Source organism: Chiroxiphia lanceolata, chromosome 28 (assembly GCF_009829145.1).
Source record: "Chiroxiphia lanceolata isolate bChiLan1 chromosome 28, bChiLan1.pri, whole genome shotgun sequence".
Classification (NCBI taxonomy): Eukaryota; Metazoa; Chordata; class Aves; order Passeriformes; family Pipridae; genus Chiroxiphia; species Chiroxiphia lanceolata.
In genome coordinates, this window is record NC_045664.1 from 3,343,093 (window position 1) to 3,365,994 (window position 22,902).

Consider the following 22,902-nt stretch of genomic DNA (forward strand, 5'->3'; position numbering starts at 1 on the left):
GTGGCACAATGTTCATCCCCCCTGGATTTACAGCCAATTTCCAGGGGGGTGAACATTTTTATAGGAGAGTGAGAAGTTGCTAATTTATTCCAGTGCTCAGCAAATCACAGAATCATGGAATATCCTGAGCTGGAAGGGACCCACAGGGATCAAGTCCAACTCCTTGGTGACGATCCCAGTGGGCTAAAACCCCTCCAACAACATATCCCAAATACCTGTGGAAGCATCTGCAGCCATTTCTACCTCGTCCAACATATATTATAAATTAATTATAAATTAATTCTTGACTCCTGGCGCCTCCTCCCGCGGGTCCCGCGGCGGGTCCTGGCAGATAAAGGGTTACTCGGCCCCATCTGCTCGACTCCCCATTTCACAAGGGCGGGTTTGGAGTTTTTACTACAAGTTTCAGACAATGAAGGTGTGTCTGCGCTCCGAGCCCGCTCTGCCCGTTGTGTAGGCGTCGGGTTCAGCGCCGTCTTGTCAACACTTGAATATGTTGAGCATCACTCACGGGGCATTCTGTAAGAAACCTATTAAGTTAATTACCGAGGCTGTGTGTGTGTGTGTGTGTGAGAGAGAGAGAGAGTGTGTGTGTGTGTGTGTGCTTCTCCTGTAAAAATTGGGCTTTTTTCTCCTTGCAAGACACTCGTGATGCAAGCCCCGGCCTCTCGGGGTGATGACATCTCGTCTGCTGCTGTAACTGAGACGGGGCTCGAGCTGCCTGAGAGAGGCTGTGGGATGGTGGGAGGGGGGTGGGACCCTCTCTCAACCTGCCCACCCAAATTTAGGGACCTGCTGCAGCACCCCTGGTAACAGCTGGGGAGGAATTAGGATGCAAATCCTAAATCTGTGGGGTTTGAACTCAAACTCGAGCATCCCCACGGGTGTTTGCTTATGTCATTTCTGCTCCAGCCAAATTCCCGGGATAACACAGTTTTGTGGATTCATGGAGTGGTTTGGGTTGGAAGGGACCTTAAAGCTCATCTTGTTCCACCCCCCTGCCATGGTTGTTCCACTAGGCCGGGTTGTTCCAGGTCCTTTCAACACTTGCAGGGATGGGGCAGCCACAGCTCCTCTGGGAGACCCCTTGGTTTGGGAAGAGGGCTGGGAGGAGACCTCTTGCTCTTTGTATCTGCACTGCCACCCACAAGTGGCCCAAAATGATCAGGCCTGCAGGGGGGGGATATTTTGGGGAGGCTGGGGGTGCAAGTATGGTTTGTGCAGGGAGATGGCACAGAAATAGTCTCTGGCAGCACCGATGGGCACCTCTGAGGGGACAACCCCCTGCTTCTCCTCTCCCCCCTTCCTGCAAGGCTCTCCAATGCCTTTCCATCCCCTTGCAGAAGGAGCTGTGGGTCTGAGTCCCATCTTGGAGCAGGGCAGGGCTGCTGGAGTGAGGATGGAACCTCGTGAGCAGCAGCACGTGTCTGTGCTGCCCCAGCCCTGCCATCCCGGGACCACCTCACCCTTCACACACACACACCCCATCCACCCCCAAAATATGTAAAAAATGAGTTTTCCCTCGCTGGAGCCCAAACCAGGGTAGGGAAGCAGGGCAAGAGTTGGCTCCTGGCTCCCAAGGAGGTGTTTTTTTTTTTTTGGGAGGCGCACAGGGCATTGCACAAACAGCCCCCGGCGCTTGCACGCGCCCCAGGTAGGGAGGCTCAGCCCCCTCCCTGCTCCCCCCGCCCAGAGCATCCCACGGGAGCCTGGATCCGGTGGACTTTTATGGAAGAAAGGGAAGTCCATGGCACTGCAGGAGCAGCTTTGGCAGGCGTGCAGCTGCAGCAGCTGTTAACCCCTAATCCTCGGGATAGGAGCTCTGCCTGCACCTCTCCTGCCTGCCCCTCTCCTGCCTGCTGGGGTACAGGGCTTTTTTTTGGGGAGGGGACTGCTCAGCAGCCCCACTGCAGCTCTGCTGAGAGCCTGAAGGACCAGGGGATGCTCAGCAGCAAAACAAAAAAACTCCATGAAGAAGGTGCATTTGGCTCTTTCTCACCACCCAAATCAATGCAAAAGCACTCCTGAGCATCCCAGAGCTCCCCCATCCTTCCAGGACGCCCCCTCCCCTTAAAAAAAAAAAAAACAAACCAAACCAAACAACCCACAAGCAGGAGGGAAGTGTGAGGAAAACTGGGGATGCTCCAGAGAAGGATGTTTCCGGTCAGAGTTTCTCCCATCCCAAGGGCAGCTCTGGACTCTCCCTCCGAGTGCTGCCAAATCCTGATCCTGCAGTCAGGAAGCAGCGTGGGGAGGGAGAGGGTGGGAGGGGGAGGACGGGGTGGCCAAGCCCGAGGCCGCCCGGATGCTCTGGTGGGGCCCAAAATACATCACATTCCCCTCCCAGCCAACTCTGGAGGAGGGGAGGTGGAGGGGGGGGGGGAGTGTGGTGTCGTCATCAGAGGCGATGGGGAGACTTTTTGGCCGGCAGAAGGGAAGGGAAAAACCCAAAAATAATAATAATAATAATAATAATAATAATAATAAAAAAAAAAGGAAGGAATAAGTCAGCCCCCTGCCCACCCACCCCCACCCCCCCGTGGTGCAGCCCCAGCGCTCCCATCAGATTAGCAGAGCCCAAATAGCCGGGTTGGCCCAGAGCGGGAGCAGGGCTGGCACGCGCGGGCTTTGATCCGCCCCCGCGCCCCGGGGAAGGTGCCTGGGACCGGGATCAGACACCCCGGGGAGGAGGAATTTGCAGGGGAGGGTTCGCGGCGTGTGCACAAACCCACGGACACCCAGGGTGCCCCCCCTGCCCCCCCAAAGCCAGGCTTGCCAGGGTGGGATTGGGCACAAATCCAGAGGGGGGTGGTGGGCACGGCATCCGACCCCAAATCCCACTGGCAGCTTTTGGTGGTCATCGCTGGGTATCGCCCCAAAAAATCACCCACAGCACAGCCAGAAGGTCCAAGGAGGGGGTTCTTTGGCCCTGGTGGGGTCCCACCTGCAGCTCCGGGGTCTCCAACAGCACAAGGATGTGGAGCTGCTGGAGCAGGTCCAGAGGAGCCCACGGAGGTGCTCCAAGACTGGAGCCCCTCTGCTCTGGAGCCAGGCTGGGAGAGCTGGGGGGGTTCACCTGGAGGAGAGAAGGACTCAGGGAGATCTGAGAACCCCTTCCAGGGCCTAAAGGGGCTCCAGGAGAGCAGGAGAGGGACTTGGGATGAGAGATGGAATGACAGGACAAGGCGGAATGGCTTCCCACTGCCAGAGAGAGGGTTAGATGGGATATTGGGAAGGAATTGTTGGCTGTGAGGGTGGTGAGGCCCTGGCACAGGTTGCCCAAAGAAGCTGTGGCTGCCCCATCCCTGGAGGAGTCCAAGGCCAGGTTGGAGCAACCTGGTCTATTGGAAGGTGTCCCTGCCCATGGCAGCAGGGGGTGGAACTGGATGAGCCTTAAGGTCCCTTCCCACCCAAAGCATTCCATGATTCCAGCCTGGCTGTGCCTCGTGGTGGTTCACGTGTGTGAGGTTCAGCCCCACGTGCCCCATGGACGTGGGTATCACTGGGTGCTTTAGCCTGGATGGTGGCAGCACTGGGAATATGCTGGGGCTTTCCAACCCCCAAAGGAAACGTATCCCTGTCCCCAGAGGCGACTCAGGCATCAGAGTCTCCCCATAGACACATCCCAGGGGAGGCTCCCAGTGCAGACTCCGCTCTCATCTGCACAGAATCAGGCTACGGGCCTTTAAATGACTGAATTAGGCAAAATTTGGTGTTTCTCCAAGAATCCTCCGGAAATCTGCTGCTGGAAAAGCAAGCTCATCTTAAAGCTACACGTGTGCAGAGCAGACAAGTTTTCCACTCTCAAGAAATGGGGCTGGAAAAGACCTTTCCAGTCCTACCCAGCCCTTTTTTCTGGCCAGTTCAAGTTCGTTCCTCGTGGTGGGATCTCAGGGGCTTTGTGGAAAGTTCTGGTGGGGCACCTTTCTGGAGAGGTTTTGTGGGGTTTTGCAGGTGCCCCATGAGAACTGGGGGTGATGGGGGCACCAAGGGAGCCCAGATCCATGGGGGGAGTGGGAGGAGATGCTGGTGGAATTCCTGGGAAGGACCAGGCTGGTGGCAAGGCCCAGGGCAGCAAACACAGGTGTGGTCCAGCAGCTGCTGGGAAAATGGGTGTTACAAGTGGTGTTGGAGCGGTGCCACCCTGTCACAGCGAGAGAAACTGGGCAAAAAAGTTCCCTTCTCCTTCTGCCTCTTGAGCCTGAGCCATCCTCAGGTCGTCCTCCTCGTCCTCCTCCTCCTCACCCAGCAATTCATCCATCCACCCTCACTTCCCCCCCCAGCAGTGCAGCATCCACCGTTATCCTGCGGGCACCAAGGGGGCAGAGGATGCTCTGGGGAGGTCCTGGCTGGATCCTGAGCAGGACAAAGCCCACCCCAGCCCTTCCCTGGCCAGGCCAGCAGCGGGCCAGTGGGTCAGGGTGACTCATCCGGCAGCGGCTCCGCCGTGAGCTCGCCCACAATTGCAACACTGTGGGGATGTCAAACCCAGCCAGGCAGAGCCCGGCATCCACACGGCTTCCTAACACGCCCCTGGGGTTGCTACCAACATCCCTGTTGTTCTTAGCAATCCCATCCATCATTTATCATCCCAGAGGCCCAAGGGCTGGGAGACAGGGCGTGACCGCGCGGGACGCGATTGCAGCGCGCCCCAAAAAGGGTCTTTGGGGTGCAGCCACCTCCCCCTTCCCAGTGCTGCTGGTGCTGCTCCAGCTTCCCAGGATCTCGGGACAGCAATCAGAGCACGCACAGCCCTTTCCATCATTTTGTTCCACCACCATTTTATTCCACCATCATTTTATTCAACCATCATTTTATTCAACTTTCTCGCTTAAACAAACTCCTGGTGCCGGGGATCCGGGGAGAGGAGGAGCAGGAAAACTCCTCCGTTAAGTTTTGTTGGCAAAGCAACCAACCTGGACTCCCAAATCCACCCCTTAAACCCACTCTTGGAACATCCTGGCCCCATGCACACCTCAGGGATGGAGCTCAGCATCCAGCATCCCATCCTCCCCCCACCCTCCCCTCCATCTGCCTCTATAATCCCACAGGTGTTTTAAAATATAAAAAAAAACAAAACACAACAAAGCAACAAGAAAAACAACCCCCCCACACCTTTTTTCAACACGAGTGTTTTGTCTGAGGTTTCAAAACCATCCAAGTGTCATCACAGCCTCCACCCCACTGGCTTGGACCCCTCACCTACATCCTGAAGGAAAGGTGCAGAGAGGCACAGAGCCCGTGCCAGCAACGCCTAAGCCAGGCAGGTATCTGTGTCTCACTGGAAATCCACCCAGCAGAGCCTCCCTCTTTTGAAACGGGATATTCTGGCGCTGGGAATGCCATCCCTGGGCTGCCAGGAGAGAGGCAGGAGCCCCGGGAAGGTCCCAGATCCGGGACGGTTCGGGTTCTGAAGGGCAGCATTTTTGTCTCCAGATTAAAAAAAAAAAACCTCTTAAAGAGCCACAGGCTGAGGTGATTTATGTTTATTTGGCTCAGTTAATGACCCGTGGCACGTCCTTCCCTGCGGCATTAGGGTGGATCAGACAGGCAGCATTTAAATTGCAGCCGTGCCCCGATATTTATTTTTTAATATATTTTTATGGTCGCCTTCCCCCAGTTATAGTGAGGCAGAAAAAAAAAAAAAAAAGCCAGGTCGTGCCAAAAGGCTGCAAGAGCTCCCTGATAATCCTAAAATCCGGGGTAAATCACTGGAGTTCAGGCCCTGGGAAGCTGGGAGGTTTTTTCAGAGCTGTGTTGGAACTGTGACATCCCAGTGTGTGACATCCCAGTGTGTGACATCCCGATGTGTCCACCTGGTCCTGCTCCAACCTGAGCCTCCAACGGGGTCTCAGGGGTGACAACAGGACCCCTCGTGTCCTTGGGGACCCCCACAGTGAGTTTTCCCAGGAGTTCTGATGAATACTTTGGCATGTGGATGTGCATTGCTTCGGTGCCTCTTTATGCAGCACCATCTCTTTGGTCAGTGCCTCCTGGGATGGGGTGTCCTGGCACGATTCTGGTGCTAAAAACACCCAATTTTGGTGCATTTCAGTCCCCAAACAGGTGGATCCATCAGCTGTGAGATCCAGATCCACTCAGGTTTAGCTTTACTGAGGTTCTGGATCAGCCCTAAAGAGAAGTTCCCTGCAGAAGGAAAAGCACCTTTTCCACTCTTTTTCTGCCCAGATGTGACTTTAGATGTGGTTTATCAAACTTTCAGGCACAGGCTGAGAGCAAACAAGTCAAATATCACCTGTAATGGTGAAATTCCATTCACGTAAATGTTAATAAATTAAAATAACGGGTTTGGGCTGTGGGTAGGGGGGATTGGCAGCCAGGGATGGGGGCATTCCATGTATCCCACCCTGTGTTGCTTGATAGGTCCCCTCCTTGGGGACTTTGGGGCTGGATTGTGCATTGCTGGAGCCTGGGAGAGGAGGAGCAGGAGGTTCTGGAGAGTGGATTAACCTCCTGTTGTGGACATGCATGGAAAGCCAAGTGTCTGGGCTACGAGGATCCCGGTGGGAAGCTTGGCTGGAGATGTGGGGTACCCGTGTTTTGGAGCAGGGAAATGCTGGGAATCATTTCTGCCCCAGGCCTGGGATGGCCTGGCCCTTGTCTCCAGCTGTGCCTGGGGAACGAAACCAGCTCCAAGCACAAGCCCAGGGCCCTGAGTCATCCCAGGATCCGGGAACTGGGGCTGCGGGGAAGCACCGGAGCAGGAGGCTGAGGATGAGGTTTGGGGTTGGGAAAGCTGGGCTGGTTCCAGAGGGAAGGGGAGGTTTCTCTGGATTTGGGGAGTGATGGGATCCAACCTCCGTTGGGGTCTTGTCCCACCGTCGCCTGTTTAAGTCATTCCTTGCCCTGGGAATTTGCTGTTCAAACACTTTTTGGGGTAATGCAGCAGCCAGCAGAGACCCTTCCCCACCATACCCTTTCTCTCTCAGCCAGAGGTGACATTCTCACCCTGCTGGGCTTTTCTTCCATGAGCTCCTTGTGTGTTTCTCTGTATTTTTCTCTTCCTCCTGAATCCTTTCCCGGTGGTGAGAACACGATCCAGTGGCATAGCAAGGTTGGCATAACGGGATGTGACACTTATCATAAAAAGAGGGATTTGCAGGGTGGGGGCTGACAGGCTCCTTGGGGCACAAAACCCCAGCTTGATGGTGATGGGAACAGCAAGAGTGGGCTGGAGCCGTGCCAGGAGGGAGAGGGTCAGCGTGGCGTGGGCGAGCAGGAGTGGTTTGGGAGCATCCCGTGCCCCAAATCCGGCACAGGGCTCGGTGTGGAACCCAGCTGACATGCAAACGGGCAGCTGGGCTGGGAAATGCCAGAGCCTGGGAGTGCTGGGAGCTGCCCAGGCCCTGCCCTGCTCTCTCATGGCCTCCCTGCATGCCGGGATAATTGGAGGGAGAGTTTCTCTTGGAGCGGGTGTTTTCTCACATGCTCTTTGTTGGAAAGCAGGACGAGCCTGAATGTTCCTGGGAGCTGGGGTAGGAGCGGTGCTCACTGCTGCTGTTGGCTTTGGTGGAGAGGAGGAAACCCCAAAATGTTCACCTTGCTCTGCAAGGACACGGTGGAACAGATCCATATCCACCTGCAATTAGCATCCTGTTCCTCTTTATTCCCTGTTCCAGCCTCCGCTCCGCTGGCGGGAGGCTGGATTGCCATCCCGGCAGCTCTGCCCTTCCCGGGATGCTCCCCTGCGCTCCCGAGAGCCAATTCCTACATCCTGACCTCATTATAAAGATCACAGAGAGAGAGGAGAACAAATCTGGGCTCCCGGCTGCGCCGGCTTTGAAGCCGCTTGCCCCCGTCGAGAGCCGCGAGAGGCAGCGCAGGAGGAGCCCTGGTTGTTTGGGGATTAACTTCCCCGCTTGGATAATTGTTGGTTAATCGTTTCAGCGCGATGCCGGGGCCGGCACCTCGGCTGCTTCCCTGCGGGATGCAGCCCCCGCCCCCGGCTGTGCTCCCCTTCCCCCCGCGGTGTCCCCGATGTCCCCGGGGCCGGGTTGGGACGCGCTCCCGGCGAGGTGGCAGCAGCCCAGCCCCGCTCCGCTGCACTTCCCTGGGTCCCATCCGTCATCTGTTTGTCCTGGTGCCCTGCCAGCGATTGTGCCGATTCCCACACCCACTTTCCATAACCCTCCGTCCTCGCCCGGGCGAATCGCTGGCGAGCTCTCGCCACCCATCCCTTTCCCCTCCTCTCTCCGATGGGATCAGACACGTTCTGGAGAGGGGGCAGAGAGGAAAGAGGGGGGAAAGGACAACAACAACAACAAAAAAAAGATCAAGAGGGAAACAAAATGTGACTCACTGCCTTTAATTTATTTGTATTTATTTATTTACTCCCCCCACCCTACGCTGCAGGAGGCAACGCCGAGTGCTGGCCGTGATCTTCCAGGGAGCCTTGGTGGTTGTCTGAGGCATCAGGAATGGGGGGGGGAAATAATTTTCTGCACTCTTTTGGCCAAGGAAAAGATCACAGAGAGGAGCTGCTGGCACAGAAACTGCGTGGCACAGATTTTTAGGGCTGCCCAGGTCTCTGCGTGAGCATCCCGTGCCCCGCCAGCGCTCGACACCACACGGCACAGACCGGAGGGTGGAAATATCTAATTCCACCTCCTACACTGTGTCCTCGGCAGGGGAAAGAGAGAAAGAGGAGATAAAAGGCTGGGAAGCTCAAATGGTGTCATTAGGAACTATTAATGCTCTCATAAAAGGGCATTAATAAACACGGCAGCTCATCAGCGTCCATTAGCTCCGCTCGTGGCAGGGATCTTTGGGAGCTGCCGGAGTGTGATGCTCCCCTCGCCCTCATCCCGGTGTCAGCCTGCAGAGGGGTCATTCCTCCTGAAAACCATTCCCTCCACAAAAAAAAACGGGGAGGAAAAGCTCGCAGGAGCAAGCAGGGCTTCACACCTTCAATCCTTCCGTGCCCAGAGCTTGCTCCGTGCTCCCAGGGTAGATGTTTACTATGAAAGAAAAAAAAAAAAAAAAGGCAGGGTTTGGAGCGCTCATCCCTACTTTCTCCCTCCCGCCCTCTTCCTGTTCTCGCCTCTTAAAAGGAGCTTTATCCTTTGACTCTCCCATCCCCGGGGCAAGGCAGAACCCACAGCATCTCGGGGCGAGCAGGCAACCCACATCAGCAGGCGGGAAAACAGGGAGGAGGCCCCGGCCTCTCCCGATAAGCCCATGGCAAAGCCAGGAATAGCAGCGAGGTCCCTGCACGGGAGCATTCCAAGCAGGAACAGAGAAACCCTCAGTCCCTGCCTTTGAAGAGCGGGGGCTGGCAGCCGGCCCGGCCTCGTGGAGAGCCGGGGATGCGCCGGGAGCTTCCTGTGCCAGGCCAGGCTGGGCACATCTGGGGGGAAACAGGCACAGCTGGAGGGGCTGGGCAGAGCAGATGTGCACATCTGGATGGAGCATCGCCTGGGCAGGCCCCTGTGGGTGGGCTGGTAATGCACAGCTGGATGGGTGCTGTGCACATCTGGATGGGGCGAGCCCGCACATCTGGGTGGAGCAGACATCTGGGCCAGGAGAGAGCAGCCAGCACACCCCCCATGGCCTCGTGTGTCCCTTCCAGCACCCTTGGGTGCTTCTCCCCCCCCCCACCAGCCATCCCTCTGCCTTCCCCTGCCCTGGTGATCCAAGGTATCCCAACCTGCTCAAAGTCTTAGTCATCATCACCTCTCTGTCATCGAGATATTTTCGGCTCCGGGGCTGCCAAGGTGGCATTGGGGAGCCCATATCCAAGGATCTGAGCGGGCCCTTGGCTTCCCTGTGACCTGTGGGCAGCTGGCAGGAGGCTGCCACCAGCCATGACTCAGTGCAGGGCAGGTTTCTTTGTAGGGAAAGGGAAGCTTTGATCCCGAGGAGCCGGGGCACCGACCATGTTCCCCGCGTGCACTTTTTGCCGGCGGTTTTATCTGATGCATCTCCCTTTTTTTTTTTTCGGGGTATAACAACTCCCAGGGCAGGTTAGGACGGAGGAGCCCTGGCAGCAGAGTGTGCGTGGGCAGGACTGGAATAACGGGTGCCGTAGGAAAGGATTTACGAGCGCTGGGGAGGGAGGTTGGGGCTGGCTGGGAACGGCGCAGCAGGTCAGGGGTGAGGTGGGTTGTGCAGGGCCAGGCTGCGGCCAGAGCTCCCGTTACTGCCCCTTTGCCATCAACCCCCATCCCACTGGGTGTCCCAGCAAAGCCTCTCTCCTCCAGGGAAGCATCCCAGGGTGGGGATGGAGAGCTGAGCCTGCTGGGCAGCGAGACCTGCTCTCCGAGCAGGAGTTTCGGTTGAGGGCAAAACCACCAGGACGGAGCAGAGCTTTGCCACGGGAATGCTGGTGCAAATCACCTCAGCCAGCCCCTTCCCACCCCTCCGGAACACGGGTGTGCCAAGCAGCACCAAGGCTTTTAACTGGGATGTTGTGGTTTTCCTGCTGTGCCACAGCCTGGATCACTGCCCTGGATCACCAGATCACTGATGGGCTCTGTTGGGGGTGACAGCACCACCTGTGTGCCAGGGCATTGCGGGTGGAGCCCCTAAATCCCAAATAGCTGAAGAAAACCCCTGCTGTGCCCCTTCACACCCACCCCAGCCCACCATCCGCCCTGGAGGAGTTGTTCCCTAATGATCTTTTCAAGGAAAATGCACAAAATGTTGGAAAAGGAATCCCTGGGGAGCAGTGGGTGCAGTGGGGGGGGGCAGGAGGGGTCCATCCCCCTGAGGTTCCCGGTAGCATCTCACCCCCCTCTCCTTGTCCTTGCAGGGTGCAGATCTGAGGAATGGGAAGGTCAAAGGGCACGTGCTGTCAGGTGAGTGCAGACCCCAAATGAGGTCCCACCAGCTGAGATGAGGTGGTGGCACACCAGGACACGAGGGAGGGACATGAGGGAGGGACACAAGGTGCTCCTCAGGGCACTGTCTGAAATAAGAACCACTTTTTCTCTTCCTTTTTTTTTTCTAGAGGCAAAAGTGGTTAAAAAAAACTCCCCAGCGGTTGGAATCGCTCCAAACCAGTGCAAAAAGAGGGGGGAAGGGGAGGGGAGGGATCCAATCCTAAAGAAAAACCTGAGATAAAAGCGGGTGAATCCCAACGACTCCTGTAATGTTGCACGAACAAAGACTCCCAGTTCCAAGGGGCCAGACGTGGCTCGGGGAGTTCACACCCCCAGGGGGAGAGGGGAGGGGAACTGGGGGCTCCCCTGGAGCCCTGCAGGAGCTCTGGCCTCTTGTCCCTTGGTGTCACATCCCCCTCTCCCTGATGGAGAGCGAGGGGTGGCTGCGCTGTGCATCCAGGGGCTCTCCCCATGGACCACCAGCCCTCAGCAGCTGGAGATGATGCCCTGAGCCAGCTGCAGGCCCCACATCTGGCCAGCTGTGTGCTGCTCTCTCCCACTCAGGCTGTGTGGACCCCAAACCCCCACAGGGCAGCCAGGAGGGCAAGGGGGGCTGTCCGTGTCCTGGTGGGGTGCTGGGGGGTCCCCTACCCACGGGAGGCTGCCCCCAGCATGGGGAGGGGGCTCAGTGGGGTGGTGCAGGGATGGGAAGGGGGGTGAAGAAGAGGCTGGGGCACCTGGCACGGAGACAAGGAGCACCCCAGGGCTCTGGAGTTGAAAGAGGAGGTGGAAAAGGAGGAGGAGAGGGAGGCGGCTGGCGAAGCAGGAGGTTTTGGGGCAGGTTATTTCAGGAGAGGCAAAACAGGATCTGGCCCCTGGGCACTCGGGGAGGTGATGAGGGGGCGGGTTTGGGTGGGCACAGTGGCTGCTCTTACCTGTGAAGCACCTGAGCTTCTACTGACACATGGCAAGGGACCAGGGTGCAGGACACTGGGTGGGAGAGCAATCCCAGGCTGGAGGGGGGTGGGGAGTGCCTGGTTATGTTGGGAAGCAGGTCCCACTGGGCTCAGGGGGATGCTCAGCCCTTACCTTTTGCACCCCCAGGGTACGTCCGGCCCTCTCCCCCTCCCCACAGCGGGTACCACCGCTACCAGTTCCGCCTGTACGAGCAGCCAGCGCACAAGCACATCGCCCTGAGCCCCGAGGAGGATGCCTCGCTGGGTAAGGATCCACTGGGCCCTTGATCCCAGTCTCCAGGGGCTTTCCCAGGGGTATGGATAGTGCCATGCATTGAGCCACGCCAGAAGTGCCAGGCTGGGGATGCTCGCCTGGCACAAAGGGGCTTGGGATCCTTCCACGGGACGTGGATGGGGTGTTAAATCCTTGCAGGGCGGCAGAAACCCTTTGGAAAATGTCTGGTGATGGGCTGGGTAGCGGGATCGGAAGCAGGGAGAGATCTGGGCTGTGCAATCCAGCCCTCACCAGCACATCCCCCCCCCTCCTTCCCGACCCGGGGCTGTGGGCATTGCATCACCCCCACCTCGGATAAGGATCAGCCGCGGGGATGGTTTAGCAAGGGATTGCTCAAACGGGGCTGACACAACGCCCTGCCAACTCCCAGCTCCTCAATTCCCAACTCCCCTCTGCTGCCTCCTCCCAAAATCCTGCACGGGTGGGGATGGAGGCAGCAGCCCAGACCCCTCGGAACGCCATCCCTGCTGCCTCCCCCTGGGGCACAGGATAACCCGCAGGACCCCCGGGATGGGGGTTCCTTCCCTCCTCTCAGGAGCACGGTGCTCTGTGGCTCGTGGGGCCTCAGCAAGGGAAATTTCAGAACTTTCCCAGCCGGGACCACACGAGCACAGCCCAGCAGGCAGGTCAGGGCGCTGTGTCACTGCCTGACTCACCCTCTGCCTGTTAACCCTCACAGCACATCCCGGGGGGGCGGGGGGAGCCAGCTCCGGGGGGCTCAGTGTCCCTGGAACAGCCCCCGACGCCCCTCGGAGCAGGAGCAGGAGCAGGGTGTGATGCTCCTGCAAAGCTCTCTGCGGGTTCTCTCTGCCCTTCACTTTGTTTTCTGGCTCATTAGCCCGGCGTTAATGACACCACTGATGTCACCTCCCTCTCGCCCCTCCCCGGCCCTTCATGCCCGGTGTGGTCAGAGGAGGGGGCTCCCTGCTATCCCTGCTATCCCTGCTGTCCCTGCTATCCCTGCTATCCCTGCTATCCCTGCTGTCCCTGCTATCCCTGCTATCCCTGCTGTCCCTGCTGTCCCTGCTGTCCCTTTATCCCCCTCGCAGCATCCCGGGGATGGGAAAGGACACTGACACACCCACCAAGGAGCGTTTTCCAGATAAATCCTCTTATTAGCAGGACATGTGGCTCTAACCCCCAAAATTCCAGATGCCCAAAGAGTTCAGCCACCCTGTGGAAACCCCCCCACATCCCCCAGTTCCCGAGGAGGTGTGGGGAGACCGGGCACTCCCCACCCTGGGCTGTCTCCATCCCATGCCTGAGTTTTCCAGCTCTTCCCAAGCTTCCTGGGAAAGACCCAGTGGATGTTCTGATCATCCCTTGTCAGGCAGCTGCGGGGGTCTGGCAGGGGCTGCTGTTTCAGGAGTGGGTTGAAGGTTGTTTTTAACTGTTTTGCTGCTACATCACGTCCTTGCCCTGTCCAGTGGGTGCTGCTGGACTGAACCACTGGCAGCCCGTTGTTTTTATTCCCAGGGAATGAGCCCTAAAAACAGCCAAAGGATGAGTTCTTGGTCTCAGGGGTTTTAAAGAAATCCATCCCCGAGGCAGTGGGATGAACACCAGTGGATCCATCCAGCCCCGCGTGGCTGAGCCCTGTGGTGTGAAGGCAGAGCACAGGGCAGAGGAACAAATGCCTTTGGCAGTTTGTAGGAACAAGGAGGAGGTGACCCCAATCCCAATGGATCACGGATAAGAAACCAGCCGGCTCCTCCATGGCTTTGCCTTGCTCCTCTCCTGTACAAACCAGGCAGGTTCTCCTGGTGATGCTGCTGCAGGCACAGTTTGCAGCAGAACTTCCCATCTTATTTGGCCTTAAACCAGCCCCTTTTTTTTTTTTGCTTTTATTTTGTTCCACATCTGGTGGCAGCGACATCTCCCTCTCGCCAAGGGCGGGGGCAACCCTGGGCAGGGAGATGTCCTGAGCGGAGCTCCTGGTGGTGCAGGGAGCGGTGCTGGACCCTCCCAACCTGCAGATGCATCCCTGTGCCACGCATCCATCCCTCTGGCAGCTCATCCCCTGGCAGAGCTGAGCCCTCCAGAGCATCTCTCACACCGCTCAGCTCCCAGAAAAACTCCCTCCTGGCCCGGGGTGTGTTTTTTGGAGGCCAAGGCAGGAAAGGTCCCGGGCCAAGCGTGGCCAAGGCGGGGGAGGTGACATGTGCCAGGCGGGATGACAGGAGCTCGGCCGGAGCCTCCAGAAGAGGGCACTAAACCAGGACCTGCCCACTGTCGCCTGTCCCTGCTCCTGGAAAAGATCCCTGGGAATTTAAAAGGCGAGGGGTGACGGCGAGCGTGGAAAATAAATCCGTGCTTCTCCTCCCCACCGCCCGGCTTTGCCACGCCAGCAGCTCACAGGGAGCCAGGACAGTTCCAGGGTGGCTCTGGTGCCCACCCTGCCGTGGGGGTGTCCCTGATGGGGTGGCACCAGTGGGCACAAGTCGGGTCCTGTGCCCAAGGGCACCCGGGTCGGCAGTGGTGGAGCTGGAAGGGCTGCAGCACCCGCTCACGTCCCTCCTGTGATGGGGAAATCGGTTGTTTACGGCCGAGGAGTTTCTCCAGGGTGGCTCTTGAGCAAAAAACTTGTTTCATCAGGAAAAAGAAAACCACCCTGATCCTTCTCTCCGTGAGCGTTTCTGATCGACGCTGGCACCAGCCAGCTCTGAGTGACCTCGGGCAAATAACTCCCTCAGAGCCTCAGTTTCTCCCCTGGAGTCTGATTCACTCCACTTTTTTGGCCACTGAACTGTCCCCAAGCACCAGCTCTGTCCCCGCTGGGGGGATGTTTGGGGTGTCCCTGCCGCTGTTCCTCCCGCTCTCCCCACTTCCCTCCCAGCCAGGAGTGTCACAGGCCGCGGTTGTATTTTTGGGGAGATGCAAGATAAGAGTTTGTGGTGTGTGAAATGTCAGAGCCACCCGTGGCATCCCCGAGGTGGTGGCACTGCCGTGAGCTCTCGATCCGGCGGCAGGAGCCGCGCTGAGCCACGGGAAAATCCCTCGGCTGGGGGGGAATTTGGGCACCCCCAGCAGACCCTGGCTGTGGTGTCATGGAATTAAAGTCCCTTCACTGCTTTCACCGAGGGCAGCTTTAATTAGCACAAAACCTGGAGGCTTAATTGCACCTACTGGTACCCGAGTACCTCCCTCTGCTCCCACCCTGTCCTGGTACTGGATACCCACCAGCTCTGGAGAGCATGGAGAGATGTTCCAGCATCCCCAAACCTCCTCCTGCCCTGGAAAGATATTTTAGAACTGGGAATAGACTTTATCCTCACGGAAATTTTCCCTCAGGGAAGCAAAGAGCCCCCTTTGGGGACCAGGCACCGGGATGAGCCCAACCAGCTGCTCTCCCCGTGGCTCCTCCATCCCTTCTCCATCCCCGGCTCGGGATCGAGGCCGCAGCATTGACTCATGAGCCGACCTTGTGCGCCTCCAATCCCATCCACCCAGCTGGAAAATCGGGTTGGACTGGGCCCCAGCGGGGAGGGAAAGGCTGCAGCTGGGATGGGAGGCAGTGAAGGGCTGCGGGGGGAGCTCCTGGTCCCGGCCGGAGCCCCGGGGTGTCACTTAATGGTGACCAGAGCGACCGCTGGCCTCCCGCCCACCTCCCTGGGACATCATCAATCTTGGCAGAGAAGCATCAGGGCTCCCATCAGGAGAACATTCCCACTGATGAGGCTGATAAATTACAGCCGGGGGAGGAGGGGACAGGAGTCTGGGGGGAGGCAGGGGGCTGTGAAAGCCGCGGTGTCAGAGGGATCCCGAGCTCCCCAAGCCCCGAGGGTGCCTCGTGCCTCAGTTTCCCCAGCTGGCACTCCGGGATCAGGCGGCCAGGCACGTGTGGGTGTCAGCGGGCACTCCTCTTCCTCAGATAAGGGCAGAGTGTGATGATATAATTCTTGGGAAACGAGCTTGAAAACGGACCAAGCCGCGGATGAAACACCCTATTGTTGTGGCAGGGAGAGGGGACAGTGGCACCGCGACCTCGGCTCCCTGGCTGCCACCACCCCCTATCCTGCTCCATTCCCAGCTTCATGATCCCGGTGACTCACAGTCCCCGGCCCTGGGAGCCAGCTGGTGTGATTTGGGATGGCTGGCCCAGGGATGTCACCCCGGTGGTCACGCCAGGATGGGGCACCCGCTTCAGGGATGCACCCAAAGGGGTTGGATTCGGAGTGCGGGGGCATCCAGACCCCCAGACCCGGTATCCTCCCGGTGCATCATCCCCTTTGCTGCCCCGGGGCTTTCCCTACCCCGGAGGGCCGGGCACAGCCAGTGCCATGGCAGGCAGGAAAGTAGGTCAGGAAAAACCCCGGCCCCACGCGCGGGGCGAGAGCCGGGGCCGGCGCCTGCAGCCCCACGGCGGCTCTGCCTCCCCCGGCTCCTTTCATCCCGCGCCTCTCCCGGGGCTCCCCGAACATCAGTGACAGCTCCAGCCCCCCCGGGGAGTCGGGGGGTGCCACGTCTCGCTCTCACCCTGGTCCCAGGGGGCACGGGCTGCTCTCCCCCGGGGTTTTCCAAGTGCTTTGAAAGCCACGGGATGAAAGGCACCCGGCAAAGGCTGCGGGCGCAGCGGGAGCGTCCCCCCCGGAGACCCCTTTCCCTGGTGCCACACTCGCTGGGACCCCTGGCGCTGAGCAGGGGGTGGATTGAGACTCTGAAGTGAGCATCCTCCCCTCCTGCCAGGGCTGGAATTTGGGGATGGAGATGTTTGTGGCTGCGTGTCCCGGCTGGGGGTGACACCGGTGCGGGACGTCAGGACTGTCCTTGCTCTCGGCTTGGTTTGGGCACTCTGAGGGTGGCAGTGATGATGTGGGGACTCCAGCAGCAGCCTGATGCATTCCAACACCTCTCCCAGCTGGAGTGTGGGATGCAGGGTCTGTCCTGAGCATCCCATGACCTCCTTCCTGGGCACTGGAGCATCCCAGCCACGGCCTGCTGCAGCTCCAGGAGGTTGCAGGGTGCAGTGCCATCACCAGGAGCATTTCCAGAGCTTCTTGGAGCTCTGAACCCGAGATGGGGAGCAGGTGGGAGCTCCACCAGCACCCTGAGCCACCCCCCCCCCCTCATGCAGGTGATGAAGCAGCTCAGGTTTTGCTCAGCACTTTTGCAAGAGCAAAGAGGACGCTTTGCTCCAGTTGGGGCTGAGATGTGACGGCAGATAAAGGGCTGCCAGGCTGTGGTGTGACATTAAAGAGCAGCCAGGAAGAGGAGAGGACAGCTTTCAGATAAACAATGGGCCCCTTTCCCCACCCTGTGACACCGTGGCAGTGTCCCATCCAGTGTCCCACAAGGAGGGGCAGTGGTGACAGTGTGAGCTGTTTGAGTCCCTGGGAAAGCCCCTCTGGTGGGGAGCAGGATGCTCTGGCAGCCACCAGCCAGACCCACGCTGGGTGTCAAACCCTGGCAGGGTGCAGGGGGATTTCTGTACCCCACAGGGTACAAGGGAATCCCTCCTGTCCCGGGGAGGGTTTCCCTGCCACCTCCCTGGGAAACACCACAGCTGGATCCAGCCATGGGCTGCCCCCAGAGCTCCAGCAGCCTCAGGTCAGAGCAGAGGAGGAGGGTCAGGGATGAAGAACCTGCAGTTTGTGGAGCAGCAGATCAGTGCATGTGAGCGAGGGGGATGGGGGATCTCCTGCATCACCCCCACGTGCTCTCAGGGGATTTCCAGCCCAGCCACCCCTGGGATGGGCTCGTAGGAAACCACAGAAAGGTCTGCTCCAAAGGCTGGGGAGGCAGGAGAGGAACCAGCCCCATGTGCCCCCTGAGCTCCCTGCTGTCCCTGGTGCCTCCCGGGGTTGCAGGATGTGGTGTGGGCAGAGCAGCAGCCACACAGGGTGTTAGAACCCAGCCTGGAGCTGGCTCTGGAACATCCCCATCCTCCAGCCCCGCTCACCCCCTTCCCCTCTCTCCCCAGGTTCCTGGGACCTGAAGGGCTTCGTGGAGGACTTCGGGCTGGGTCACCCTCTGGCCAAGACCCAGTTCCTCACCAAATACTACGAGGATTAGCTCCGGCCAGCGCGTCCTTCCCCCGCACGTCCTCACACCGCAGAACCACCTCCGCCCGGAGCCGAGGGGACCCCAGGACCCACCAAGGATGCACCCACCCTGCTCCCCACCCAGACCCACAGCACCAACCCCCTCCCCTCCACTCCCAAACCCGAGTTCTCTTTCCCACCCTGAGCGGTGTCCCAGCTCACCCTGGCTATCCCTGGAAGGATGGCATCACCTCTCCTCCTCCCCTCATCCCGTTTTCCAGACCTTACCCCCAGCATGTCCCGCCTGCACTTTGGGGACCTTGAGTTTGAATGCTTGCAGTTTCCCGAATAAAATATGGATGGAGCACAGGGGGGATTCACGGGCTCCTTGCTGGCAGCAAGCACTGGACGGATCGGGTTGTTCTGGTGTCTGCAGCCACTGCCAGAGTTGAGACACCCTGTGAGTGATGGGGGCAGGGGACTGCCATCAAAACCCTCATGTAGGTGATCCCAGGCGTTCCCAGCGTCACCCAGGAGTGGGAGTGGGATGGTGGTGCCCAGCCAGGGGTCCCTCAGCGGCACCACACAGTGTGGGAACCGGGCACTGCCCCGGCCTGACTCCATCCCTGCCCTGCCTTTGCCCTCAGCCCGCTCCTCTTGGAAAGCAAAACCCAAATTAAAGGCATAAATCAGCAGAGCTCTGCCTACTGGCCACTTAGCCGGACCTCCCCTTTAATTAGCTCCTTAATTAGGCTTTCATCTAAGACTCAGTTTTCTCTGAGGCTCCGATTCACCCGCCTGCAAGTCCTCCTTGAAGCATGTCCCGGTGTCTCTGCTGTGACAGAGCTGACTCTGTCCTGCCTGTGGCCAGGAATAATATTCCACTTGGAAAAACCGTGGGGAGCAAGACCCCAGGACAAGGGGACATTTTGCAGGCAGGGAAAACTGAGGCACAAGGGAATGACTCTCAGGGAGGTCGGGGATCCCTCCGAGGGGGCGGCGATGCCGTTGTTGCTGCATCAGTCCCTGGGTTTATCCCAGGGCAAGCTGTTCCTGAAAAATGCATCTGCTGGTCACCTTCCCTGGCTCCCCAGCAGTGAGAGTGGATTTCACTCCTTCGTGGGGGGGTTAAATGTGGCTGGGACTTCCCCTCCAGCAGGATACAGCTGTTTGCCTCCCCAGGGGCTGGATCAGGACAGCCCCACATTCCCGGGAAAGATCGGGGTCATGGGTACATCCAAGAGAGATACAGGAGCAGGGGCCCAGCTCGCCCTGTGGGCACACACTGGGTGAAGCTGCAGGACCCGGGGGGAAGGCAAGCAACAAAAAAAGGAAGCTGGGTAACACCACAAGCCAGGGAAAAAAACAGCAAGCCCGCGGCCGCCGGCGCTAAGATTAGCAGGGAGGAAGTGACACGGCGCCGTGTCATGGAAGTCTGCTAAAGTTGGATTGCTCCCGCTCTTTCCCTCTCCTTGCCCTCGCAGGAGGGTGTAATTGGCCCGTCTGGTGAGAGGGACTGGTGTAAATGAGAGGTCACGCTCTGTTGACATCCTGCAGCCAAACTCCCGGCGGCCTTTCCTCCCCGCCTGTAATTCCGCGTGGCCAGGGGGGTTATTTTTGGTGGAACGGCAGGGAAAAGCTGATGGGATGTTTATCCTTCTAGGAAATTAGCACTGTTGCTCCTGGGTTTAGCTGGAGGTGAGGGGATGAGCCAGGATTGGGATCGCTGGGTGCCAGAGCCCGGACTGATGCACTGCCCTGTGTGACCCTGATGGGAATGGGAATGGGATGGGGAACAGGGGTGGGAGTGAGGATGGGGATGGAGAATGGGAATGGGAATGGGGATGAAGATGGAGATGGAGAATGGGAATGGGGATGGACATGGACATGGACATGGACATGGACATGGACATGGAGATGAGACAGGTGAAGGTGGGATGAAGAACAGGAATGGGAATGAGGATGAGCATGGAGAACGGGAAGGGGGATGGATATGGAAAGGGAGAGGGGAATGGGAATGAGATAGGGATGGGGATGGAGAGCAGGGATAGGGATGAGGATGGAGATGGGGATGGGGGTGAAGATGGGGATGGAAAAACGCAAATGGGGATGAGGATGAGGAATGGAAATGGAGATGGGGTGAATATGGGGATGGAAAAACACAAATAGGGATGAGGATGGGGATGAGGAATGGAAATGGAGATGGGGATGGGATGAGGATGCAATTGGGATGAGGATGGAGATGGAATGGGGATGGAGAGGGATATGATGGAGATGGAGAGGGAGACAGGACAGGGGTGGAGACAGAAATAGGGACAGGGATGGGGAAAGTGTGGATCAGGAATCTGCCCAGGTGGCTGCAGGAATTGTGGTGGGACAATTCCTGCTGGGACACAGGATGAGGTGCCAGTGGCCTTGTGTCAGACACCGGGGCCCACACAGGGCTGCAAACACCGAGTGTGGCAGGAGCTCCAGCCAGCCCCGAGCCACAGCCCCTCACCGGGATGCACGCGGGGCCCTCACGGCGTGGAAAATATTAATTGTGGTTTTCTGGTTCGCTTTTTGGTAATTTAGAAAGAACGAAAGGGAAAAAAAATTAAAGCAAAAAGGAGGAAGCCACGTACAGTCACTTGGTGCTGGTCCCACCCCCTTTCTCTCTCCTTCCATTCGCTCACCATCGATTGCGAGAGAGAGAAAAGAGAAGCTGAGCCTCTCGCTGCCTAAATGTAGAAAGTTTTGCTTCTAAATCAGTTTGTGATGGAAAGGAAACACGTCACGTCCCTGGGGAAGTGGCTGGTTTTGAGCAGCCACAACCCCAGCGCTGCAATGGAACAGCCCAGCACTGAAATAGCTCCGCGCTCTGTTATTGTCACCCGGAGAAGTTTTTTTTCTCTGTCTACGTGTGTCATTTTTAGCCTCCAGAGGAAGTTTTATTTGTATTTGTTACCTCGAATTTCCACTGCCGTGGCTTTTTTTTTTTTTTTATTTTGACTTTTTCGTGTGAAGGAGCTGGGAGAAAACACGGCGGGGTGAGCTCAGGTGTGCTCGGGGTCAGCCGGCGTATCCCGGGAATTCCAGCATGGATTCACCAGCCTCGCAGAGCCCAACGGGATTCAAAGGCCACAGGCCCGTGGAAACACACAGCCCCAGGGATTCTGTGAGCTGAGCTGAGCCCCGTGTGGCTGTGGGGTGGACACAACTCCCCTTTGCTGCCCCAGGGTGATATGAGGTGGGCGTGGGCGCTTCCAGCCCTTTCCCAAAGCAAACCCACCCACTCCATGGGATCACTGAGGAAGAGGAGGACCCGGAGGTTGAAAAATTAATAGTGAACTTGTGAAAATTGAATGTTCCTGGTGAGCTGTGGCAGCGCCCAGCAGAGCACACAGGGGGGGGATGTTTCTTCCCAAAACTGGGCTGGAGGCCAGAAGAAGCTTGTGCTAAACACAATCCCTAAATCAGCAGGGTAACAATTACCTATTTTTAATAATCACTGAAACAATTACTCTGCTGAGAGAAAGTCTCAGCCCCTGGCTCGAGGGGAGGCAGCCCTGGGTCTCATCCCCTGTTGGAGAGCAGGAGGCATCTCCCCTCTGGGGGGAAAATGCAGATTTGGGAGCAGGGGGGGTGTTAAGGAGCAGGGTCCGGGGGACACCCCTTGCACCCCCAGTGATTCAGTGCCATGTGGGGATGACACAGGGACGATCCAGCTCCGAGGAGCTCAGCAGTGCCAGGCAGCAGCTCCCCCTCACACGGGGACTTGCTCAAGAAGGGATTAGCAGGATCAGCTGATGATGATCTAAGCGCATAACTATATCAACCCGTGAATTAATTAATGATATCTCGCACCTCGGAGTGGCTCTATCTGCAGATCTCTGCACTCCTCAAAGCATCCACTGAATTAAGCCCTGCTGCACCCCCCGGGAAATAGGTCAGGATGGATAATCCCCATGTGCCGGTGGGGACGCGGCGGCACAAGGCGGGGGATAAACAAGGCTGCCCGTTTGGGGAGCCAGCGTGGGAGATTTTCCAGCACCAGCATCCCCGTGGGGTGCAAAGGGACCCTGCCCTCCGTGTGTCAGCCACGGGGGGGGTGACTTTTGGATGCTCCAACTCCCGGTGCTTTGCTCCCATCCCTCATCCCCGTGCCGTGGACACGCAGAGCCCCCAGCCCGGGGGTCCCCGGTGCCATGGGTGGGCTGGTGGTGGTGGGTGCCCACACTGGGAGCCACGGGATGCAGCAGCTGCCTCCCTGCTGATCCATGGATGGGCAGCCAGGCGGGCCCTGGGAGAGGCTCCTGGGCTGGGGCAGGAATTTAGGGCTCCTGAAGTAATAGGGAAGGCGGGCGAGGCGAGGACCTGTCCCCACCTCTGTGTCCATGCCAGCACCCAGAGGGGACCAGCAGGCAGCCAGGGGCACGTGGGCCAGTCCTGGAGCGATGCCTTCGTTAATTAGTGGTAATAAATTATTATTGGGCCTCCAAAATGCTGTATAATATCAGAGGAGCTTTGTGGGGCTGTCTGGGGGCCCTGCCAAAGCTTGCTTGGTTTGGGGGTCCTGGCCCCCCATCCTGCTCACTGGGGCTGGACCATTCAGCCAGGCTCTTGCAGCATCCTGGGATGCAAATTCCGAGTGTTCCTGAGGGAAAGCAGCTGCCTGGCTGTACCCAGAGACCTGCCAGACATCCCGGGACGAGCATTCAAGGGATGCTCAGCAGGGAGAAACTCTGCCCAGGTTTTGTTTCCTCTTTCAGCTGCTCCCCGAGTCGGTTTGGGCTGGGTTTGTCCACAGCCAGTGGGAAGCTCCCAGCCTCTCCCACTCCGCCAGGAGC

The 22,902-nt window shown here is 58.3% G+C and overlaps 1 protein-coding gene across 1 annotated transcript in view; it reads left to right on the forward strand.

Moving 5' to 3' along the window:
- Window positions 1-18,442, forward strand: part of PEBP4 (phosphatidylethanolamine binding protein 4) — a 75,764-nt gene extending 57,322 nt beyond the window's left edge. The window contains exons 5-7 of the mRNA XM_032712761.1: window positions 10,772-10,817; window positions 11,946-12,062; window positions 18,013-18,442. Of these exons, the coding sequence (XP_032568652.1) occupies window positions 10,772-10,817; window positions 11,946-12,062; window positions 18,013-18,104 (255 nt within the window). The 3' untranslated portion in view covers window positions 18,105-18,442. The remainder of the gene's footprint in view (window positions 1-10,771; window positions 10,818-11,945; window positions 12,063-18,012) is intronic.
- Window positions 18,443-22,902: the final 4,460 nt, after the last annotated feature.